Source organism: Ranitomeya variabilis, chromosome 4, assembly GCF_051348905.1.
Source record: "Ranitomeya variabilis isolate aRanVar5 chromosome 4, aRanVar5.hap1, whole genome shotgun sequence".
Lineage (NCBI taxonomy): Eukaryota > Metazoa > Chordata > Amphibia > Anura > Dendrobatidae > Ranitomeya > Ranitomeya variabilis.
The window spans coordinates 258,301,725-258,328,295 of record NC_135235.1 but is presented as its reverse complement, the minus strand read 5'-3'; the positions used below and the strand labels follow the sequence as shown (position 1 = coordinate 258,328,295).

The 26,571-nt window shown below is 42.4% G+C and overlaps 1 protein-coding gene across 1 annotated transcript in view; it reads right to left on the bottom strand.

Moving 5' to 3' along the window:
- The window catches only part of PEX14 (peroxisomal biogenesis factor 14), a 92,821-nt gene that overhangs the window by 7,986 nt on the left and 58,264 nt on the right, over positions 1-26,571 (bottom strand). The window contains exons 4-5 of the mRNA XM_077249661.1: positions 8,281-8,409; positions 1,467-1,552 (exon numbers count right to left, since the gene is read on the bottom strand). Coding sequence (XP_077105776.1) covers positions 1,467-1,552; positions 8,281-8,409 — 215 coding nt within the window. The remainder of the gene's footprint in view (positions 1-1,466; positions 1,553-8,280; positions 8,410-26,571) is intronic.

Genomic DNA, 26,571 nt, shown 5'->3' with positions numbered 1-26,571 from the left:
TAAGTTAATAGTACTTCCAAAAAGAGTTCTGCCTTAAATTGACCATAATCCATGCAACAGCAGTCAGCCCACAGCACTCTCTCCCCATCTGGATCCCCCATTCACAGACTTTGTCCGGCTGAGCGCTTCTGTGTTTCAATAGGTGGAGGGAAAGAAAGACGCCGCCATAGATCTCTGGCAGGGGCTTATCGCCCATGAAAACGAAAAGGATCATGAGCTTAAATTTCCCCAACCGGATTCGTCTCAAACCCCAAATCATTTGTAGGGAAGAGACAGGTGGCCCCCCCATAAAACATCTGATGGTCAGCGGGATGGTCTGACTTATCTAAGGTGTTTGGGGGGGTATTTAATCTGGAATTTGCAAGTGGATCAGTCAACAGCAAAGCAACTTTCCCCATTAGAGGCACTGAAAAGTCTGCTAGGTGTTGTAATAGTTGGAATCCACTTATCAATGCCTACAATAAGGATGGCCCAGCCCAAATTCTCATGGAGAGAAAGATAAATGCTTTAATAGGTGACCTACCTATTTGTGATTAAAAGGTTTTGTCCTCTTTCACTTAGATGCTTGCATTTGGGGCATAACATAAGTTCTGCAATTTAGTTTCATTATAAACGTTGCACAGTTTTTCATCTATATAGCTGCTGTGTCGCACCGTCTATTGCTGGCTGCAGAATGAGTTAACCGAGTCCATCAGTGAGCTCATTCTGACAGATTGTTGGGGAATTTAACTCCTGTCTTTTTCGGAGCTGCTCTACGTGAATTTATGACCACATCAAAGATCAATGAGCAGGAAACATAGATCTTGTCAACGTAAAAACGATGCAAAATTTGTAATGAAATCCAATTGCAAAAATACATTTTTTAGCCTCAAATACATGCATTTAAGAATGAAAAAAATTGTCCACGAAGATGGACAACTGCTTTAAAATATATATAAATAATAACTAAGAAATAAACAAATTTAAAAAATAAATAAATAACTAAGAAGAAATAAAATAAGACAATACCCCCTACCAATAAAAGGCTGCTCCCACCATGTGACTATGGCAGGGAGTAATGCCGTGATACTTATTCATAGTTTGTGAGAATAAATTAGAAGCCTAAAGTTTTGACAACCGATGGAACGATTGCAAGAAAAACAAGACATTACTCAGGTAATTAATCAGATTATTTTGGGTGTAACTACTAAAAGCAGCATAAAATAAAAGGAATGCAAGCTGGAACAGAACGTGATTCATTACAAAGGAAACCTAACTGGAGCCCAAATCCAGGAGCTGGACCCTCCCGAGATCAGGCCTGGACAGCAAAGCCATGTGGTGGGGTCCGAGGCAGCAGAGCTGAGCACATCAGTCAGCACTACTCATCTCGGGCTTTACATGGGGCTGCTGTTACATCTATTACATCATTGCTAGAGAATAGGAAGAGTCACCGCTGCTACAAAATCTTCTAAAAAAAAGTCTCCTACCTTATACAAATGGTGGAAACCAAAGGCGATGCCAGCCAGGATGACAGCGAGGGCGCCATATTCCCTCCATCGAGAGGGAGGAGGGTCTGTGGGAAGAAAGAGCAGATGGGGTCATTAACACTGGATGATCACATGTAGACCCCCAGCAGTCATTAAAAAAGCCATCCAGGACCATGAGGGAAGAGGAGTTTGGAGAGTGGACGAGCGAGCGCGCTACTGTAAGAGTTGTCCATCTTTGGGAGCCATTTATTTATTTACTTAAATGCTAAAAATTAGATTTGTAATCGGGTTTTTAATTGAAACCCAATTAAAAAATCTAATTTTTAGCATTTAAGTAAATAAATGTCATTAATGTAATATATATATTAATATATATATAGTTCCATTTGCCTTCTGCAGCCTCTGTTACACTATTACTGGCTGCAGAAGTAGTTAAAGGAAAATCCTTCAGGGAGCTCATTTAGCCTTTTTTGTGCTGATTTATTACCACATTAATAATCTGTGTGCAGGGAAATATTGTAAAAGCGAGACGACTCAAAATGTTTCATGAAACACAATCGCAAAAACGATTTTTAGCCCCAAATACGAACAAAAAACTTGGCCACAAAGTTGAACATCTGCCTTAACCAGCCGAGCATGCTCACTCCTCTACCTGGGGTCTCACATTTTACCGACCAAACAATTATCTATTCTGCAAATACAAGGAAAAATGTTAAAAGACAAAAATATTGTACAGCCATAGATGGATGAAAGGGCAGATTTATGTCCCTGCCCCCCGATGCCCCAGGATACCCGCACATGAGGTCAGAGGTGCTTGAGAATATAATGGGAGCTGTAGGACCCTCCGTCAGCAGAGGGGTGAAGGGGGCAGCATTAATTTCGGCTAACCCCTCGCTCCGAGTCTATGGTGCATCCCGGATCGGAGCGGTTTTATTGCCCCCTCCTTTCATTATTAATGAAACGGGACTGGGATGATCTTTCACAAAAGTTCAGCGAGTCTATAAAGCCTCGGAGCTGAAATGCCAGCTCACTCGTTTTACATTAAGTGACACCAGTCTGTCTCGTGGCAAAATTAAAGAAGAAAAACGAACATCAGAAGGGGGTGCCGAGAACGGAGAGGGAGGGGGCAGAAAGACAACTTTTATGTCCAAGAGGTAATGAATAGTATCACTATCTGCTGGGCCCAATGCCACATTTATAAGGGGTCTTCAGGCTTTATGCACATAAATCTTAAAGGATTACTCCCTGGACACTCAGCAGTCCCATGCACGATGATGGGCTCAGTGGGGTGCTGGATAACACTCCATTGCCAAGCGGCATCTCAGAGCTCAGTTCTAGGTAATAACTGGGGGTCCTGGCCCCCGGACCACCAACATTCAACAAGCTACCACCTATCCTGTGAATCTGTTATACTGGTCAACTTGAGAATGTCCCTTTAATCATTGAACAGAGAAAGTTCTGTAACTTTTTGTTCCACTTTGTAGTTTGATTTCTCCCATCTGTTTGGTGTCATGGAGTGAAAATATTTGTATACCGGGATTCCCACCTCTTGCTGGTATCAAAGTGTATTAGAGCCCCGTCCTGTAAGGAACCACGCGGCAGGGTCAGCCCAAATTATTTGTTTAAGGCAATTTCCAACCCAGTCCTGGACAAGATGGTCTTCCTGGTTCATCTGGGAAAGGATAACCCTACACGACTTGCGATGGCGCCTAACCCCAGCCATCTCTAAACACATCCTGGGAATCCATCGTCATTTTCATACCTTTTCCTAACCAGATACTTATGAGCATCAGACTATTAAAAGCCGAAAGAACATTTTTTGCTGTGACATTCTCTATCCTCCGGTGACCGTCCGGCGGCCATGGCAATCTATCTTTCTATGCAAGTAAAATGCTGATTAATCAGTAGTTCCTTGATGTCGTTTGCATACTGGCGAGGACAAACTATATTCATTGATACGTTCCCAACTTGGAATGGACTTACTGAATATGTCTGTACATATTGGGGAGCCATCTATAGTGAGCTGTGGGGGGCTCATGCCATCTATAGGGGGCTCATGCCCTCTGTAGGGTCTGTGTGTGGGATCATATTGTATATAGGGGGTTATGTGTGGGATCATACTGTATAAAGGGAGCTATGTGGGGGCTCATGCCATCTGTAGGGTCTGTGTGTGGGATCATACTGTATAAAAGGGGCTATGTGGGCGCTCATGCTATCTATAGGGGGCTATGTGAGGGCTCATGCCATCTGTAGGGTCTATGTGTGATCACTGAATAAAAGGGAGCTATGTGGGCGCTCATGCCATCCGTAGGAGGCTATGTGAGGGCTCGTGCCATCAATAGGGGGCTCATGCTGTCTGTAGGGTCTATGTGTGGGATCACTGTATAAAAGGGGCTATGTAGGGGCTCATGCCGTCTGTAGGGTCTGTGTGGGATTATACTGTATAAAGAGGGTTACGTGGGGGATCATACTGTATAAAGGGGACTATATGGGGGCTCATGCAGTCTGTAGGGTCTCACATTGAATATAGGGGCTACGTGTGGCATCATAATATATATAGGAAGCTCATAAGTATACGGGGGGCATCAGCATACTTAATTCTGCTCAGTATTACATTATTTTATATTAATTGTAGCAATTAATATTGAACAGTTAATTTCAGCCTATAGGTCCGGGCCTCCAGAACAGTCACTGCCCCATGGGAAAATGAACTGCCCAACCTTGACAGATTGAAGCCAAAAAGGTCTTAAAAGCAATGATAAAAATGAGACTCCTTTCAGCAGCTGCTTTGACACCACCACACTAAGCGCATAGTCAAACTCTCGCTACAAATATATATGTAAATGTATAATATAATAAAATCATACCACGAGCCGAAAAAACGGGGAGAATTCTATCTCTGTTCTCCACTATCCCTACAGAGAACTGCCCTAAAACAGTAATCGTAGGGCAGAGCACCAGTTTTTCTTGCTAGGTAATCTGCATGGCACACCCAAGGGTGTGGGGAGATGGAAAAATGTCAAAAACAGCTTATTTAACCCTGCCTCAATAGCGTTTTTCTTTAGTATCAGAAGTGACACATTAAGACTTGTTGAACACAAGGAGTGTTCAGATGAGAAGGCTACAAGCCCACAGCACAGCGAGTCGGCAGCACAGGTCGCATCTACAAAAACTGCAGCTCTGAGGGAGTTATGTTGTCAGGGTAAAAGTCTGAGAAATTTCCCCCCCCCAAAAAAAAAAATGATATATGTATATATGACATTTCATTTTTAATAACTTTGTAAAACAATTTCTGTCACTATTAGTGGACGGGTTCTGGGCTGTTTCATCTCTGCTCCTCCACTCCCATACAAAGCTGCGTTCAGAATTTTACTGGCCGCCCTTTGAATTGATGGCGGTCTCGTTCTGCCCCGCAATCAAGATACGTGACCGAAGAGCTGTATCCTAAAGATATGGAGATTTATACGGTGGAATTAGGTCAATTAGTTTTCAAAACTGGATTTCTCTTTAAAAGGATTTTTTTTTCTAATTCATAAACTGATAGCCGAGATCCCCACGATCAGAAGACGCCTTTATACCCAGTTTGAGAATGCCCACAAGTCTAGGGTCCCGAGACCACCCAGGTACCCTCCTCAGTCCCATAGACAGTGAATAAAATTTGATGTGCTCTTCCATTAAACGGGAGAATGAAGAAACCCTGTTCTTGTGATTATTGGAGGATCTGGGGTTCCAAAACGTATGACTAAGTGATAAGTTTTTATTATGGGAAAACCCCTTTAAGGATGGCCGCTGCTATTTCTACAGACCAAATCATTGCCTCTGTCTATATGGAAAATGCAAAAGGTAGATTAACCTTTTAATTGCTCCAGTGCATTTAGTCTGAAATAAAAAGCAACTTTGCAAATGGGTTTAATTTAAAAAAAATCTCCCACAGTTTGTCTCCATGGTTACAGACTACAAACAAACTCTTTGTAGTCAGATCCTGCAGTCATGATGTTTCTTTTTCAATGCTCCCTCTGTACCTTACTAACATTTAGTGATTATAAAGAAGAATGGGTCAGATACACGGGCGCGCTGTCGTCACTTTGCAGATCGGGATGCCCAAGGACGGCTTATGTATGTTCTTCCCAAATCACACAGGTAAGAATTAGATTATATCCTGGAATATGCAGACACCATAAAAAGAAACAGGAAATAAATAAGGGAATGTGCTTGAAAGATTAAAAAAAAAAAATCTTTGGGTTGCTTCAATTTGCAACTCATTGCAATGAGTGAGTTTGCATTGGAGCTGCATACAGAAAACGGGAAATTAATTTATTTTTTATTTTATTTTCCATTTTGGACAAACTGGACTAACAAATCTCATTTGTGTACGACGGTAGAAAATGCGAGGAGAATAAAAAAAATAAATAAATACGCCTTTCACTGTAGATTTTTTTTCTTGGCAATTAGGCGAATCTGTGAGGAAATTAATGTGATTTTTTTTTCCTCGCAGTTTAAGCTTCTCCAGTCTCCGGAGTGACAGCTCCGACTTTCCTGCTTAGATCCACATCAGGCTGACTGATGCACCCAGCGACTAATCGCATGTCAAACACCAGATATTTTATGTAATAAATTACAGGCAAAAAGTAATTTCAGTGTCATTTATCAGCATTATTATCAGTCCTGTTTCTCGGGATTAATCAAACATTTTTTCTTTTTCGCTTTTTAACTCCATTCTTATCGTACTGGGGGGAGGAAAGCAGCGTCCTCGGTACAGCGGCACAACGGTTGGCAACTGAGGGGTTTATTATTTCTACCTTTTTCAATATTTAATATAATAATTGTTTAAGCTTTTTTTTTTTTTCTTAATGTAAAAATCGACCAAGAAATAAAAAAAATAAAAAATAAATACATTATATATATATATATATATATATATATATATATATATATATATATATATATATATATAAATATATAATCAGTCACTTTCTTAATAGATGCCTCGGGATTGGGCGAGGTCGTTGCCAAGGAGACCGTGAAGCGGAATATTAATAACGCCGCCCTCCCTCACTCACAATCTATGGGGTAATTACATTTACATTTTAATTTAGTAAAAACACATCTATTATGATTTCCACCATTCCCCCCCCGCGCAAACAACCGTCCTGATTTACAATTAATTAATAGGGTCAGGATATGATATTTGACAGGGGTTTATTGAACTGCGCACGTCGCCCCGGATAAAAGTATCGGGAAAGGTCACCATTAAAGCGACACTCACCCAATGTTCGGGGACTGTGCTCGTAAACCGGCCGTCCCCACAAAGTTCGCAACGCAATAGCTGAGGGAGGGGGATAATTTTTAGGTCTTTTATTCAAATAATTGGGTCTAAAAATAATTTTTACAAATTGCTTTTTCATTAAAAATTCTGCAAAGATTTTTTTTTTCTGTGGCTCCTGTGCTGCTGGCTACAGAATGAGTAAACTGGGAATCCATCAGCGAGCTCCTCCTGATGGACGGAAAGTTTCTGATCTGTCTTTTCTTAAGTGATTTATGACCACATCAAAGTCCAGTATGCAAGTGAAACATCTGGTAGAAGCCAAAATGGTGCAAAAGTTTTAATGATACCTGAATACAAAAAATGTTTAGCCCCAAACGTAGGCAAAAAACGCAGACAAACGCATGCACATGCAGCGTTTTTTTGCTGTTATGCGTAAGCTGATGCGGATAAAAAAACGCTGCGTAAACATACGTTTTGGCATGCGTTAGCGTATGATGCGCTGCGCACATATACGCAAATGTGAACTTAGCCTTATTTTATTTTTTATAAAAAACAGCACCACCCCTGTCCACAGGTCACATCTGGTATTGCACCTTCGCTACAGTGAGGTTAACAGGACTGAGCTGTAATACCGCACACAACCTGCAGGTTTCTGCACAGATTCCAGCGCCGATATCCACTCAGGAAAACGCTACCGAGCTGTACCAGGCGGTTTTCAATGAGAAAACGGCTTCTTTTATTAGGATCGAGCTTCAGAACTATTTTACTATGTGGTAGGGGGGTAGCAGCACATTAAACAACGCTGGCTGATATAATTTAGACTGCAAACCCCAAGTCCCACTTCTGAGATCTGCCATGAAAACATAAATGGTTTATACAGAAGCACATTCCAAACCAACGCCCCCCCCCCTGTGTGCAGGTTGTGCGTGGTATTGCAGATAAGCCCTATTCACTTCAATGGAAGCTGAGCGGCAATACCTGACATCATGTGAGCGCATTTCACACAATGTACGCATTTCCAGCGAGTCTCTCGTCCCATAGGTATGTATATGGCATTAAGCTCAGATTGGGAGACCCACAAGGAGAAGAGAACAGTCTATACATTGTGGTCTGCATACAGATTGTATTCACAGACCTTATTCAGCCTTTACGAGGCGATTCCACACATTTCCAGGTATATTTGCAAACTACAAAGTATCTAAATAAAAAAATTAATCTGCACAAATCGTACAGAAAATTTTTATTTCTGGACTATATCACATTTAAAATATTAACAGCGCCACCCAGTGGGCACATTAGGAAGAAGAAAAAAAAGTAATTTTTGCAAAATTCAAATATTGGATTCTGAGTGCGACATCCTAGAAAGGACCATAAAATTGGTTTATTATCATAACTATTTTGTTAATGCAGCAGACTCGATTAAAAAAAAAAAAAGTTATTTCTGAGCAAATTTTAATTTCATTGGATATTTCGGAATTAAATGCAGATTTTCACTGTATAAAAATGCAAAAAATGGCATTTGTGTAAAGACATTACGATGTCACTTACGGTAGGGCTGGACCGCCAGGTGGTGTGGTGGACCCGGGTGGGGTAAGCCTGCAGTGCCCACATGGGGCGGGTCATCGTGGGCAGTGCCCGACTGCTGGAGCGCCAACTCTATCTCTTCATCATTTAATCCTGCAAAACGGGGGACAAAAATATAGATGAGAAGAGACAAGATCAAGTGTGTGCGGCAGGGTCCCATTATACCACTGACACTTTTATACCAGGAGGGTAATAAACTATCGAGCGTGATCTTATACACTGAGCGTGAATATTTGTTTGATTTTTTTATTTTCTCAATAGTTTTATTATTACGGCTCGAAGCTTAACACCCCACCCCACAACCACTCCAGCTCATCATCAGCGGCAAAAAAGCTTTTAACCCCTTTCCCCCAAAATAAGTCAGCGGCTGCGGATTTTCAGTGCTTGCAAGGTTGGCACCCCTCATTCTGCTCACGTAAGGCGCAATGAAACCAGACAAAACAGAAGAAAACTAACCAAAGCTAATTATGTAAAGAGGGAGCTCGTTAACGCGCATCATTACTAGACGAGAGGAGAGGAAGTCGACGTTTTATGACAAAAGGAGAAATAAAAAGAAAATCAAAATGCACACTGAGCGATTATTGGAAAAAGGAGCAAAATACAAAAAGAATACCAAATAGCCCCGGCAGGAAAATGTCACCAGATTAGTCACGAGGGTGTCACGTCCCCCTGGAAGATCAGCATTTAGGCAGTCACATCGGATAATGAATCGCAGGTCTTTTTTTAGAGAGATGGTGTCATTGTGTCCCATATTAAATGGATTCAGTTTCCTCTGGTGCTGAAGAGGTTAATATCTTTATATGCTGGTCAGAAACATGCAGCTTCTGCTTCAGCTGCTTCTGATCTAGTCATTACCTCTTCCTGTAAAAACTGGCCAAATTTTCTGCTGGTGAAAGGTTTGTCTTCCTGTGTTGAGTGCTAAAGCGAAGTGTTTGGAGTAGAGTTGTTGTAGCACGTGTGTGTTTATAATCTGGTCCCTGGTCCCATTTAGTTTATTCCTCCCTGTCCCTATCCTCCTCATTGTTGGTTATTGTTTTTGTACGTTTAGAGGTTTTCTATTACCCCTGTTTTGTCCGTGTCTTGTTTGCCTTACATTTCTGTCCCAGGCCTCATGGATGGGGGAGGGGACAGATCAGGGATTAACAGGAGCACAGTAAGGTTGGAGGCTAAGGCCTCTCTACCTTCAAGAGTACCTCCGGGACAGGGATAGTTAGGGTTCCAGTTCCAGTTTGAGGACCCCCTTCCTTACCGAAGACCGTCACAGTGTGACAATTAACCACCTTTAACACAGTGGCAGAGAGCAGTGACTGGCTGCAGCAATGTCAAAGTGACGTCACCGCTGCAGCCTGTACACTAAAATTGGAGCAGCGATAAGAGGCAGAGAGGACAGGTAACAACTCCGCTCCGGGGCTGAGCCCATGGGGATATGATCTTTGAAAGGGAACAACCCCTTTAAATATGTTTGGAAATATTGGACATGTCTCACGATTTTTGCAAACTATTCAGTCCATGAACAATCACGGACACGTGAACAGCCACATTTACTATTAAGAGTAAGAGTTGTATCTGCAAAAAACACAAAAAGCACGAAAAAAAGAAGAAAAAAAACCCAACAGACAGACATGTAAACGACCCATACAGGTCCTAAAACCGACAGTGTTAGGGACGCCGAAAATTAAAACCGGTTATTGGCTGGAACTTTGTGTCGACCACAATTCAATAAGTCCACACTTCAGATACCCTGAAAATACATTGCTGCTATAGTCCATAAATGATTAACACAAACACACAACTCATGTCTCATCATCAGTATCGATCGTAAATAATGTCACCGCTAAAAGGTCTTTAATAAAAGCTAACAGCATACAAGGATATACATGCAAGACTCACCTGAGACAATTTCACACCAATTAGTGAACAGAGTCACAAGAAAGCTGCAGCTATGGAGGATCAACGATACCGGTAAAGGATATGCTGATTAGTAACACGCAGCTGCCCTTATATTCCTGTACATAGGGTCATTATTCTACTTCTGTACAAGACTATAACTACTATAATACCGCCCCTATGTACAGGAATATAACTACTATAATACTGCCCTCTATGTACAAGAATATAACTACTATAATACTGCCCTCTATGTACAAGAATATAACTACTATAATACTGCCCTCTATGTACAAGAATATAACTACTATAATACTGCTCCTATGTACAAGAATATAACTGCTATAATACTGCCCCTATGTACAAGAATATAACTACTATAATACTGCCCCTATGTACAAGAATATAACTACTATAATACCGCCTCTATGTACAAGAATATAACTACTATAATACTGCCCCTATGTACAAAAATATAACTACTATAATACTGCCCCTATGTACAAGAATATAATTACTATAATACTGCTCCTATGTACAAGAATATAACTACTATAATACTGCTCCTATGTACAGGAATATAACTACTATAATACTGCCCCTATGTACAAGAATATAACTACTATAATACTGCTCCCTAAGTACAAGAATATAACTACTACTAGATGGTGGCCCGATTCTAACGTATCAGGTATTCTAGAATATGCATGTCCACGTAGTATATTGCCCAGCCCACGTAGCATATGGCCCAGTGACGTAGTATATTGCCCAGTGACGTAGTATACAGCACAGAGCCACGTAGTATACAGCACAGAGCCACGTAGTATATTGCACAGCGACGTAGTATACAGCACAGAGCCACGTAGTATATTGCCCAGCCACGCAGTATATTGCCCAGCCACGTATGTCACAGGTTAAAAAATAAGCATATACTCACCTTCCGAGGGCCCCTTCTAGTTCTGTCGCCTCCTTCTCGCGCAGGCCCTGCCCTGTGATGACGTCGCGGTCACATGACCGTGTCGCGGTCACATGACCGTGACGTCATGGCAGGTCCTTCTCGCAGACCATCCTTGCCACCGGAGCGTCACGAGGAGCGGGAAAGGTGAGTATACAGTATAACGATTTTTAATTTTTTTAAAATTATTTTTAACATTAGATGTTTTTATTATTGACGCTGCATAGGCAGCATCAATAGTAAAAACTTGGTCACACAGGGTTAATAGCGGCGGTAACGGAGTGAGTTACCTGCGGTATAACGCTTCCGTTACCGCTGGCATTAACCCTGTGTGAGCGGTGACTGTGGGGAGTATGGAGCAAGCGCCGGGCACTGACTGCAGGGGAGTAGGGAGGGACTAATCGGACTGTGGCCGTCGCTGATTGGTCGTGGCAGCCATGACAGGCAGCTGGCGAGACCAATCAGCGACGCGGGATTCCATGACAGAGGCCGCAACCAATGAATATCCGTGACAGACAGACAGATGGAAGTGACCCTTAGACAATTATATAGTAGATAATACTGCTCCTATATACAAGAATATAACTACTATAATACTGCCCCCTTTGTACAAGAATATAACTACTATAATACTGCCCCCATATACAAGAATATAACTACCAGTACTATAATACTGCCCCTATGTACAAGAATATAACTACTATAATACTGCTCCTATGTACAAGAATATAACTACTATAATACTGCTCCTATGTACAAGAATATAACTACTATAATACTGCCTCTATGTACAAGAATATAACTACTATAATATGGCCCCTATGTACAAGACTATAACTACTATAATACTGCCCCTATATACAAGAATATAACTACTATAATACTGCCTCTATGTACAAGAATATAACTACTATAATACTGCTCCTGTGTACAAGAATATAACTACTATAATACTGCTCCCTATAGACAGTAAGATGAATCTAAAGGACATGACCTTTATTTTTGTGCAATGATTGTACTTCAAAGATCTCAATATTGTAATCCATATAACAGCACCATAGCTCAGTAATGTATGACCTGCTGTCTCAGCTTTTACTCTGCACATTTAATAAATATATATATATATATATATATCTCTTTGTATCAGTACCCTACCCCCTTATCTTGTATCAGACGGATGACAAGAGGTTAACAAGAACAGATCGTCCGAGAGAGAAGGACGTTGCAGCGTTGGCTGATATTATAACCTCCTCGCCGTTGTTTATCACTAGCCTGACTAATGCAGATTTTTTTTTTTTGTTTCGAATAATCTAATGCAAATTAGACACACGCGTCTCCCAGTTGATTGCTATCTGAGCTGAATAATCTGCGAGACACCGAGGGGACACAAGGCAAGGACTCGGCAGCACACAGCAACCGTCAACCTTCGGATGGCAACAGCGCTTTACATGGCGCAGACCCCGCTATATGGGACGCCGTGTATCCATCGTATTATTTTTTACCGTACAGTAGAATTCTTCCGCTTTATCTAAACTGAGCATCGACTTGTCTAAACACATAAGACTATGCCGCCACATACGTACTGGAAGCCGCGAGATTAGAAACTGTCCCATAAAATAGAAGAATTTGAAGGCGATAATACCGCCATTAAGTGCTCAGCGGAGTGCAGGCTGCCACCAATACGGCCTGTATTCTGCAGACAGCGCCTCCGGGCAGCGGGAGGTTATATGGATTCCTCACAGTCCAGCTGGACTATTCAGCACCTGGATTGTGGTCTTTATATAAAGCAGAATATATAGAATTAATCCACAGCACCCCCTGCTTGTTCACGGCCTCCACAGAGCGAACTTTCATTTTGGGAACTGTTGTCTTTACACCGGACAGAACTCTGATGGAGGAAAGATGAAAGAGCGCCTCATTAGATATGTACCTATGGTTAAGATATGGTGTTTGTATTGACCCCTTAGGGACCAGGCTTTTTTTTTTTTTTTTTTAGTAATTTCGCCTCTGGTCTTTCCTGATGCATTTGTATTTTTTTTTGTTTTGTTTTTAATATACATAACCATTGCAGGTCTTTTTGTTTTTAAATGACTTTTCAGTCCATTATATGGGAAAATTAATAAAAGAAAATAAATTCAGGTGAAATAGTTAAAAAAAAATTGCATAGAATTTTTTTTTTCATTGAATGATGTAAATAAAAAATTTAGACGTTTGTAAAATAAATAAATAAATAAATAAATATTGGGATTTTTCCAACATTTTCCAGCAAGGTTTTAATTTTTCCAACCATCAATAGAAGTTATTTTTTGAGTGGTGGGTGGACTGTTTTATTGATACCATAGTCGCCTAAAAAATCCGTGCCTTAAGTATATAAGAAAAAGGTCAGTCTCCTATAGAGTCGACGAAGAGATCACAGGACTCCGAAGGCGGCAGCGATGGAGGCCTTCAGCAGATCCCAGCTGCCATAATAACCCATTAGATGAATATCCGTCACTAGAAATTGCTGCCCCATCAGACAGCAGCATAATGTAGGGGCAGAGACCATGATTCCAGTGATGGGCACTTACTGGGCTGATTGATGTAGATTTGATTAAACAAGAATTTATCTTCTGCAGTTCTGCGAGTTTTCTTAATGAGGAGTTTCTGCTCTGAGGTCCACCTTCTACACGAGGACTTGCTTAACCCTGCCTAGCTATTCTGATTGGCAGATTTCTGCCTATGCACAGTGCAGTAAGAGAACTGCCAATCAATGGTGCAAGAATAGTCAAACAGAACTCATCATTAAGAGGCCTAGCAGATAAAAACGTGATATCCAAGTACAGCAAGGAGCTGTGATCAGAGCCGCCCCAATATTGTGTGGTCCTAAGATACGGACGCATTAACCTAGTGACACCTTCCCTTTAAAGACTCCTATTTGCAGTTGGGCACATGGACATTAGAAGCAACAGACTGACACAGAGCTGAACCCAACAACGCACTAATCTGAGCTCAGTTATAGGGAGGAGGAGGTGAGCTGTGACATCACCTATAGTGAATGGTGGATCCTGTGTTATCTACTGTATATAGAGGTGTTATCAGTCATTGTACAGGAGGAGGAGGTGAGCTGTGACATCACCTATAGTGAATGGTGGATCCTGTGTTATCTACTGTATATAGAGGTGTTATCAGTCATTGTACAGGAGGAGGAGGTGAGCTGTGATATCACCTATTGTGAATAGCGGATCTTGTGTCATTATAATCCTGCCTGTGATGATGACACAGCTGTACTGAAAAAGGAGTCTCCTAAAAATATTTTTTTTATATTGCTCATAATACAGAAGGTTGAAAAATATAACATTTAGCAAGAACATCTTATTTCTGATGACACACCCATAACAGTTTATCTGAGCTTCTTTTAAAGGGAATGTGTTAGGATTTATCTCAGGATCAGTAATGTAATGTATGTACACAGTGACTGCACCAGCAGAATAGTGAGTGCAGCTCTGGAGTATAATACAGGATGTAACTCAGTATCAGTAATGTAATGTATGTACACAGTGACTGCACCAGCAAAATAGTGAGTGCAGCTCTGGAGTATAATACAGGATGTAACTCAGGATCAGTAATGTAATGTATGTACACAGTGACTGCACCAGGAGAATAGTGAGTGCAGCTCTGGAGAATAATACAGGATGTAACTCAGGATCAGTAATGTAATGTATGTACACAGTGACTGCACCAGCAGAATAGTGAGTGCAGCTCTGGGGTATAATACAGGATGTAACTCAGGATCAGTAGTGTAATGTATGTACACAGTGACTGCACCAGCAGAATAGTGAGTGCAGCTCTGGAGAATAATACAGGACGTAACTCAGGATCAGTAATGTATGTACTCAGTTAAACCAGTCAGAATAAGATAGGTAGATAACTATGTTATATGATGTTTAATAGCTGAATGCAAAGAAAATGTGAACCATTAGTTTTGTCAACTTCCGCTGGTCATTTGCCAGTTTCATGGCTTTTGGATCAGTATCGGTGACTTTTATATTCGAGTCTTATCCAGGTGTCCGTGATCTCTTTCTACACTATTTGTTGGGTCCTAAAGCTCAATGAATTTTTATTGCCCAGATCTGATGTCTGTGGGTCACCTGCTGTAATGTACAGATGTAGCAGAGCTGATATTGTGCCTTCATCAGCTGTACCATTTGTGCATTTTGTCTGTCCTTAGCAATGATTACGGTATATAGTCTGTTTTCCTGCAGTCCTATGCAAAAAAAAAATAAAAAATAAAAAAAATCACACATTGTTTCATCAGCACTGGATGTGTTAAATGACAAACTCAGCTCTGCTACAATATCTGTTACCACTTTCCTCCTAAACTTGGCCTCATCGGAAGGAATAAATTACGTTGTCACCTCATTAGCCATTTACCACCATATTGATGGGTGCTACTGTACCCAATGCGGTACGCAGCCCCCTACACCCACTACAAGCCCCCTGGAGCAAGGTGCCTCGGGCTGCGGTGGTAATGAGAGGGTTAAGGTTGAGTTGGGAGAGCATGCAGGGCGAGAGAGCCGTTAAAAGTCCCCGGCTGACCCTTAAGACCCCTATTTCCCAGAGCCCTGTATAAAATTGAATTTTTTAAACATAAATTACACGTAATGACGACACAGTAAAAACTAACAGTAATGGAAAGCTGTGCTGTATTTCATTAGGCGAGCGGATTCTGTGCTACCTGATACAGACGGCTCTTGTTTATGAGTTAGTGTGTTAGCAGATGTGGATAGAGGCATTCTCCTCGACCTTGCTCTTCTCATTGGGGCATGAAATTACGATGCCAGCACCTTCATATTACAGCCATAAATACTGTAAACTGCAAATTTAAGCCAACGGCTCCTATTGTCTCTGAACATAAAGCTGATCGGTATTTATTTAAAAGGGGCGAGGGAAAAATATTATATATCACATTGTTTATGGGTTTTTACACCCGTCCCTCTTGCACAACAGCAGCGAGATCTATAGTAATAAATATATATATATATATATATATATATATATATATATATATATATATATATATATATATATATATATATATATATATATGTATATATTTAAAATCCACATAGAATAGACACAAAAGATGAGAATGAAACATTAATATATTTGCAGCCAATTAACCAAAATGACAGCATCGTTGTCACATTTTCCTGAATTCCGATGTTGACATTTTTTTTTGTTCCATTTTTCCGTTCATTTAAAAATAAAATTCATGAGAAAAACAAATCCACTATAAATAGAAAAGAGGGGCCGGAATGATTATTATGGGGTTCGCCTGGATTTTTAGAAACAGGCAGAAAAAAAAAAACCAGAACGCTGATGGACCCCAAAAATCAATGAGGTCTCACTGCTTCCGTTTGTCAGTTTTGCCACAGATCCATTTTGCGCATGAATTCAGTCAGTCCCTAAAAAAAGTGGAACGGACCGTCAAAATGCTAGTGTGAACGCAATGTACGGTAATTTAACCCAGATTTTTTATTTATTTATTTTTTCATAACAGGCAGGACAGAAATTAGTAGCTAGGTCCTGAAAGGCAAATCTGCAAAGTTCTATGGAGAGGTGTATTGCTACATTAATAGATTTTACTATGCAGAAGTCTAGAAAGTTTGGTAGGAGCCACTGAAGAAGCAGCAAGTGCAGTGATACTGGTGGTCAACCAGCTTTCCCGGATATTACACTCAGGATTTGCATCAGCCTTATATCAGATGACTTTGAGTCCACAATTAAATTTTACACAAATATAAATTCAATTTGTTGCAAAAAAAAAAAAAAAAAATATTCAGAAAAATTACTGTAAAATTCCCGGATCGGAGAAAACTGATAAATGTGGAATCTAAGGACGCCTTTGGAACCCAAACGGTCTTATTAATTTGTTTTTTTTTTTATACCTTTATACAAAATCAAAACAAACTACAGGTTGGGTTTTGTCAATTTACTAAATAATTGCCGCTTAGTGTCTCAGTGAAAAAAACAAAAACCAATTGGCTTCAGGGAGACAACTGCTGGAGATGGCAACACATGTGCTAAGGTGCGAGTGCAAGACCAAGAGGTGGTGTCATCAGCGCCTCCCCGGGGCACAAAACACACTTTAAAAAGAAATCAGCTAGTCAAGAACAAGTGTGGAAGACTGCCATACAACGTACGGTAGATCCGAAAATGGTCTGAGTTTTACCCTTTTATTGGAAAGAATAGCGTGGGACCCTCCGATGGGACCCCGACTGATCCCCAAAAAGAGGGTCAAGTCCTTCATTTTCCCTATGGTGCAAAACTGTGGCCAGGAGGGTTTTAAAAGAATGGCAAGTCGAGCACGTAAGCTGCGCTGCACTCTAGTCTATGGCGCCGACGGAGACAGCGGGGCGCAGCGCTCAGCAATCTCCAGAATTTGGGCACCTTGTGCGACCTGCCGTTCCATGCGCCTCCTCCTGGTTCAAGTCTTGCACAAGAATGGGAACACAAGTCCTGGTGATCGGTGAGGTCCCAGCGGTGAGACCCAAATTGGGTTAATCGCTAGGAAACCCATTTTCAGCGGGAACAGTGAACACAGGATGGTCCCGAGTTCAGGAGAGAGCGGCTACAAGAAAGGACCAGTGCGCTTTGACTGTGCAATACTCCATTTTCAGGAATACCATCAAGTAACGGGCTAGCAAGGTCTGCTATAAATAATGGGTTAATGCGGCGCTCGGTAATGGTCCTCGCACAGACTTCATTATGTCGTCCCCTCGGAGCAGAGCATGAAGCAATGTCATTCCGCTGAGCCCTGGCATACTGATGCAACACCTGGAGCAGATGAGCTGCGCAGACCCTGATGCAACAGCCGGGCCCAGCTGCGCCCCTGCATCTATTCTCATCCTAATAGAGACGTACCTGGTGTAAATACACATCTCAGGGGGCGCCCGCCTGCCCCCTGCACTCGCAAACTCATCTCTCCATCTTAAAAAAAAAAAAAAAAAAAATATGATTTATCATCGCGGCATCCACTGGGAGCCCAAACCTCACAGAAGTAAGGGAGTAATGGACTTGAAAATAGGAAGAGGTTTTGCAAAGCGGACAGGGGGATAAAGACCCCCGCTGACTGCACCGTCCCGCGGTCACCACTTACCCAGACAGTACAGGGTGGGCAGCAATATTCTGCAGGGCACAGAGGTTCATGCTGCCCCAGTCAGTCACACGGTATATTGCCACCCAGAGACCACCACGGCCAATATAAGCAGCCTTATTGGCTTATGGCCGCCATGCCGGGTCTATGTAGCCGCCATCAATCACAGGGGAACAGATCCATGTCACTGGTTAATTAGGCTTTAGTTAGAAGGATTTGCTCTGTTTTTCTATTTCTCAATCGTTCCATGACCCACAATATTCCAGCTGGAGACTCCATATTTTTTTTCTTAAATCAGACTGAATACATCCCCATTTATTCTTGCCTAGAATTTATAAAGAATAAAATTTGCTTATTCTGTTAGGCTATGTGCCCACGTTCAGGACTGTTTGCAGAATTTTCCTGATCAAAACCGGACTCCTTTCGCAGGAAATCTGCTCGCTTTTTTTTTCACTTTTTTTGTGCGTTTTTTTCCGGAGCTTCCCAATACAATAATATAGCGTCATATCTGCAGATTTCCACAAAATTAATGAACATGCTGCGTTTTTTCCGTGATGCGTTGTTTTTGTGGAAAAAAACGCAACATGGGCACAAAAATTGTGGAATGCATTAAAATTATTAAAAAAAAATTCATTTAATTATTTTTTTGCAGCAGAAAACCGCTGACAAAACGCTAAAAATCCTGAACGTGCGCACACAGCCTAATAGAGATTTGCTCTATACGTGCCGACGTCCTGCAGAGTTTGTGGTTTTATATTGCGGCTGTGTGCAGGCTGAACTGCAGTGTAAAGCATAGTAGAGACTGAGCAGCTGTAGAGCATCATTGTGAAATGTTACTTCATAAAGTCTGGGTTTTCTCTGATGTGTGTATATCAAGGGAATAGCTCTCAGGGGCACAAAATACTGCAAAGGTTGAGACCCCCGCTTGCAAAGTTTTACAAATCCTGGAGCACTAAGAGCAGAGGAAAATAACGAGTCACATTTTTTTTCTTTACAGTTTCCTCCAAAATCAGCAGCATAAGATATTGGGAGCCGCTTATCCCCAGTTATTGGTGTATTGTTATGGATCCTACATAACATGGGCAATCACCCTAAAAGCATAGGCCGTGTTCACACCCCTGGGAGGACGCTACTGGAAAAGCTGCAGACTACTCTGCTAGGAGCTGTAAGGGCAGCTGTAGGGATAATAGGGAAACTGCAGCAACAACAGCCTGTGTCACCGTTCAATCTTCGGATTACTTTAGATGAGAGCAATGCTCAGAATATCAGGAAAAAAAAAGGCTAAAATAATAAAAATTATGTATTTTATTGAAATGTATAGTAATTGAAAGAGTTTATTCCTAAGGGGAAAAAAATAGAGCGTGATAAATAACCTGCAAAATAAATAAATATATATTTTAGAAGGAAATTAAAGGAAGTTAGAAAAAAACAAATAAATAAATTGAGTGAAATGGGCTTGCATTAGTAGGAACTGCCGTTTTCGGATTTGTCACCTGCATTGTGCCGCGGAGTCGGTGAATCGATCCATCAGTTAAAATTTTCCTGCTCCCCGTTTCCTTTGCTGGCAGAGGGGAGATCAATGCCGGAGCTTTGTTTGACGCCTGTCAGTCTACGTCACTACACGACAACATTTCTGACAACGAGCTCATTTCTCACTGACAGAAAATCTGTGAGCAGCAGATAAAGAGGAGACGGCGACCGGCAGCACTGAACCTTCCTCCCATCACTGCCGCCATCCCGCATAACTCAGGAAAACAATATCCACAAAGAAAACATTTATTCCATTTATTTTAGAATGAAGTGCAGTCATGGATTTGTCGGTCACCTTTAGGCTCGGGCTGCACCACAAACATGGCCGAGACGAGCGGTCGTGCAGCCTAAGTTCGCTCGGTGCCGCTGCTACTTTGCTGCACTATGGAAGTAAATGGTGCCACATTGCGACCCCTACACTACCGCCACGCATAATCTGCACAAAACTCAAGTCTCGTTGTTTGCGACTTCCTTCCTGCGGCAGTGCGGTGTCGCAACGTGGCACCATTTACTTCTATAGTGCAGCAAAGTAGCAGCGGCACCGAGCCAAATACTGCTGCAGCGCTACAGCAGTCGTGGCCTAAACTGCCATGTAGCCCTAGTATTACTACAATTTTCTGCAGCACCAAAGGATTAGGCATGGTGAAACTCAGTATGTCCAATCCTTTTCCCTACACATGAAAGTCAGTTTTAGTGATTTTTTTAATTTATTTTTTAAGAAGTTAATTTCATAGGAGGCTACGCGGGGGGGGCTCACGCTGAACGTAGGAGGCTACGCGGGGGGCTCACGCTGAACGTAGGAGGCTACGCGGGGGGCTCACGCTGAACGTAGGAGGCTACGTGGGGGGCTCACGCTGAACGTAGGAGGCTACGTGGGGGGCTCACGCTGAACGTAGGAGGCTACGTGGGGGGCTCACGCTGAACGTAGGAGGCTACGTGGGGGGCTCACGCTGAACGTCTATTCCGGTTTATTTAGACTCACAACCAGCATAACGTAAAGTCCATTACATCACATTTTATACGACTTCAACTCACAGTCACTAAACACACCGGACTTCTCATTTGTCTACTTACCATGGGTGACCACAACCTTCATAAACATTCATGGAACATCATAGGCACTTAAAGTCAGTTCTACTGGCAGATACTCGTCTGCCCATAACCTCCTTTATCTGGAGTTACCTTACAGGAGCTCCTGCTCCACATGCTGACTCCTGTCAGTCCTCTCTCCTGAGAAAAGCTGCCTTAGGGCTCATTTCCACTTAGAGAAAAAATGGCCCGTAATCTGGACCGAAAAAAAGGGATGAAAAGTAAGCGATTGTCAAGCGAGTTCAATGCGATTTTTTAATCGCACCATCCGTATGACATCCGTATGCAATCCGTTTTTTTTCTCTGCAACTATTTTTATACATTTACAGGACTTATTTACAGTGTTCTATGCAACAGAATGGTAAGGTATCCATAAAAACGGACGGAATACGGATGGTCCGTATTCCATGCGTTTTTTTTCTCGCACCTATTGACTTGCATTGGCGAGTCTCGTCCGGGAATTGCAGCAATACGCAGCATGCTGCGATTTTATTCTCAGTCCGAATTCGGCTGAGAAAAAAAAAAATCGCAAATGAAAAGACACCTATTGAATAACACTGGTCCGAGTGCAATACGATTTTTTATCGGATTGCACTCGTCCGTTTTCCTCGCAAGTGGAAATGAGCCCTTACTGGGATCACTGTCCTTGTGACCAGGGCACTCCAGACCCACAGAAGGAACAGTAGCTTCCCCAACGCAGTGCAGTCACAGACTCTACACATACAGCCTCTCCATGTGCTATTCAGGAAGTCCAGTCCTTGGACCTTCCAACACACAGGCCTTAAGGTCCATGGCCTCAGCATGTGCTTTCCAGGAATCCGATCCTACTCCCAGGATCTTCCAACACATAGGCCATCCAGGACCTTACCCTCTGACCATTCAGGTCCATACACTCAGAACATGTGACCCAAACCATGGTCATATTACGTACCTGTAACCACCCCCATAGATGTGAGGTATGTGTGGTTAGTCAGTCCCACCCAGCTCTCCAACTAACCCTGTAAGCCCCCCTTATAACTAAACACTTGTGGAACTACAAGTCTCAGAAAAACAAAATTTCGGGCTTACAGCGCAGAGGACAATCTCTGTCTCTGCGACACATACCGGCCATTCACAATGACGCCAATCACTGTCTCACACTGTATATAGGGGCCCATAATGTACACTGTTCCAAAAAAATAAAGTGAACACTTAAACAACAGAATATAACTCCAAGTAAATCAAGCTTCTGTGAAATCAAACTGTCCACTTAGGAAGCAACACTGTTTGACAATCAATTTCACATGCTGTTGTGCAAATGGAAAAGACAACAGATGGAAATTATTGGCAATTATCAAGACCCCCTCAATAAAGGAGTGGTTCTGCAGGTGGGGACCACAGACCACATCTCAGTACCAATGCTTTCTGGCTGATGTTTTGGTCACTTTTGAATGCTGGTTGTGCTTTCACACTCGTGGTAGCATGAGACGGACTCTACAACCCACACAAGTGGCTCAGGTAGCGCAGCTCATCCAGGATGGCACATCAATGCGAGCTGCGGCAAGAAGATTTGCGGTGTCTGTCAGCGTAGTGTCCAGAGGCTGGAGACGCTACCAGGAGACAGGCCAGTACATCAGAAGATTGGGGGGGGGGGCTGTAGGAGGGCAACAACCCAGCAGCAGGACAGCTACCTCAGCCTTTGTGCAAGGAGGATCAGAGGTAGCACTGCCAGAGCCCTGCAAAATGACCTCCAGCAGGCCACAAATGTGCATGTGTCTGCACAAACGGTTAGAAACTGACTCCATGAGGATGGTCTGAGTGCCCAACGTCCACAGATGGGGGTTGTGCTTACAGCCCACCACAGTGCAGGATGCTTGGCATGTGCCACAAAACACCAGGATTGGCAAATTCGCCACTGGCGCCCTGTGCTCTTCACAGATGAAAGCAGGTTCACACTGAGCACATGTGACAGACGTGACAGAGTCTGGAGACGCCGTGGAGAGTGATCTGCTGCCTGCAAGATCCTTCAGCATGACCGGTTTGGCAGTGGTTCTGTAATGGTGTGGGGTGGCATTTCTTTGGAGGGCCGCACAGCCCTCCATGTGCTCGCCAGAGGTAGCCTGACTGCCATTAGGTACCGAGATGAGACCCTCAGACCCCTTGTGAGACCATATGCTGGTGCGGTTGGCCCTGGGTTCCTCCTAATGCAGGACAATGCCAGACCTCATGTGGCTGGAGTGTATCAGCAGTTCCTGCAAGATGAAGGCATTGAAGCTATGGACTGGCCCGCCCGTTCCCCAGACCTGAATCCGATTGAGCACATCTGGGACATCATGTCTCGCACCATCCACCAACTTCACGTTGCACCACAGACTGTCCAGGAGTAAGCAGATGCTTTAGTCCAGGTCTGGGAGGAGATCCCTCAGGAGACCATCCACCGCCTCATCAGGAGCATGCGCAGGCGTTGTAGGGAGGTCATACAGGCACGTGGAGGCCACACACACAACTGAGCATCATTTCCTTGTCTTGAGGCCATTTCCACTGAAGTTGGATCAGCCTGTAACTTCATTTTCCACTTTGATTTTGAGCATCATTCCAACTCCAGACCTCTGTGGGATATTAGTTGTGATTTACGTTGATTATTTTTAGGTTTTATTGTTCTCAACACATTCCATTATGTAATGAATAAGGATTTACAACTGGAATATTTAATTCAGTGATATCTAAGACGTGGGATTTTAGTGTTCCCTTTATTTTTTTGAGCAGTGTATTGGAGGCTATGTGGGGGCTCATACTGAATGTAGGGCTCATACGATATATAGGGGGATGTCTGCGTACTTAATTCCGCTCAATATTATGTGATACAAAATAATTATAATTAATATGTTACTATAAATACTGAGCAGAATTAATTTCAGCCTATTGATTCAGCCCCCCACAGTCACGGTTTCTCATGTGGCCCCTTGGGAAAATTAATTGCCCACTACTGGTCTACGGGATAGTGGGGAAGGAGACAGTAGGTAGGGGGTTCTGCAAAGTGCAAATCTCTAAGGAAAGTGTGCAGACACTGAACAAGCAGGGGACCCTAATGTATTGCAGCGGAATAGCTTAAGAAATATGCAACTTTTTCCCAAAAACAAAATTTTTTTTGTTTTGTGGCTGCAGGACGGTCAGTGCGACATAAGGAGGAGACTCCACGACTGCAGGGGGAAAATGATCAGGGCGAGCGGTGTACTCGGTGCATTTCTTTTTCCCTTGCAGCAGGGGCCTGGGGAGGAGGTGCAGAGTTGGCATTTGCATCCTGAGGCCCGGCAAGCTGGAAGCCATCCAGTCGATAACCTGACCATCAGAGCAAGGTTTGTAATTAAAAGGTCGGTGACCTGGAAAGCTAGGCCCGACTCCCAGGACTTCTCGGTAATGACGGATCTATTAAATTAAGACTGTTATGAAATCAATGCTAAAAAGGCTTTCACGGTAACTAGATTCCATCCAAGGACGGTTCCATCTTCTTAACCCTTTAGGTGTCTTTTGGGCAGGGATAGCTCTGCTCCGAAGGTGTTAAATCAGCCGTCGCCATCTCCGGTCTTGGCTTTGGATGCTTTACATATGTAAGCATGGGTGGCGGAGAGCCGTATATCACCGGTGAAAAGCAAGCAGTCGGTAGGCAGCCTCAACCCCGCCGGCCCCTGTCATGTCAGCAATGGGTAAATAAATTTTTAAAAATGGGAAAGAACCAAGAACATTAAAAGTGATACTAACGATTTATTACACAGGTCGTGGCCGCTCCCAACCCGGGGGCGCGGATGTGACCCCTCCAATCCTCAAGTCCCGTAGACTTGCTCCGATGACTGTTTTACGCATATATTTAAAAGCTGAAATTCTGCATCAATCATAGAAAATCATCAGAGCGCTCCATCACAGATGCGCCTCTGCACTTATACCTGCCTGGATGGAGGCGATCGCGACCCCCGAGAGAACACGGCGGGGTAAAATGGAAAAATGAAAACTATTTCCTATAGAAGCTTCTATTTGCAGCATTAGCCTTCGGACGCTATAAATTAAAATGCGTCCAATACGGAGTTTCCATTAAATTTTCATCCTCCTAGAAAAGTACAGTCATGGACACAAGCTGAAATGTTACATGTGCTGGAAACGGGAACGTTCCACCTCCATGACTTGTGCACGAGAGAACTAGAAGGAAATCTTCAATTGACAGGAGATTAAAAAAACCAGAAACTTTAAAGTAAAATTGAGCGTAAAAGATTTTTGCTGTTTTTTTTTTTTTTTTTTATAAAGTAGAAGAATGAGACGGATTTAAATTAAAAACCGCAAGTCAGATTTCTGCACAGTTTTTCAACAACGTTTCTAGCTTTCACGTGGATTTTGGTGCTTTTTTTTAAAAAAACTTTTTTTATTTTGAAGCTTTTTGACAAGTTTGGTCTTGACTCCATGAGAAATTAGATAAATAAAAATAAATAAATTGGACATAACTTTTTCGAAAACCTTTACAAGAGAGGAAAAAAAAAAAAAAAAAGTGTTTTCCCAGTGAATTTAATTGAAAGTCTACAAAAAAAAAAAAAAAAAAAAGGATTTGAGACCGTGGTTTTTGACGAGGGAGCAAAAAGCACAGCAAAATATACCTAAAAACGGTGTAAAATACCCCAAGGCCAGGTACACATATGTGGTGCAGATCTTCCACACGTAAAACCATCAGAATTTTACATTCTCCCCAAAGTAAATTTAATTTCATCCATATGCTACTTTTTTGGCTGCAGGAATCTGCGTGGAAATAGGTTTTTGTTTATGTAGAAAATAAAAAATAAATGTCAGCATGTCTATTTCTGTGGACACGCACCATTTTGGTGCTGATCTTACCCATTTATTCCACTGAAGACCCTAAATCTGCTAAGAATAAGCCTCTGATCCGACATTGTTAGATGCATTTTTTTTTTTAAAATAACAAGACGATTTATAAAGCAGTGTAACTAAGTGCAGAAGTTTTGCAAAAATGCTGCAGATTTTGGTTTAGAAATTCACGTATAAAATGTGATAGGTGGGAGCTTGTTGACTGATTGGCAGAATAGGGAACTTTAATAACGACAATCCCTTTAATGTATGCAGCAGAATTGACTGCGGCAAATTTGTTTTATTGTGGGGAAAGGTAAAAAAAAAAAAAAAATAACAGAACAGTGTGAACAATGGCCGACCACCAGGATAGGAGCAGGTCAAGGTCCGGAGAGCAGTTCCTCCTTTTTCTAGGTCATTGTGCCCAATAGGGCAGATAAACATGGATTTTAGTTACGAGTTGACCCTCAAGGCTGATTTTGTTAAAGAAGCCATAAAACAGATTGGTGCCAAGTTGGTTGAACCCACTGATTTTGGCCAGGCACCAAATTGGTGCCAAGTTGGTTGAACCCACTGATTTTGGCCAGGTCGGCTAACCATTTTACATGAATTGGGGCCTTCTGAGAGACTTTGATGGGGGCGCGAAAGATTGGCCATGAAGTTCAACAGCCACTTCTATTTTTCTGGAGGTGGACGGTCTCCAAGAGCTGCCTGGCACCCGCTTCCCCCCTATCCCCAACCAAAATACATGTTGACCATTGGCCAAGCGAGCATTAGGTCCCAGTCTTATCAGATTTCCATAGATTATGGAGACATCAGCCATAAGGCGGCGATT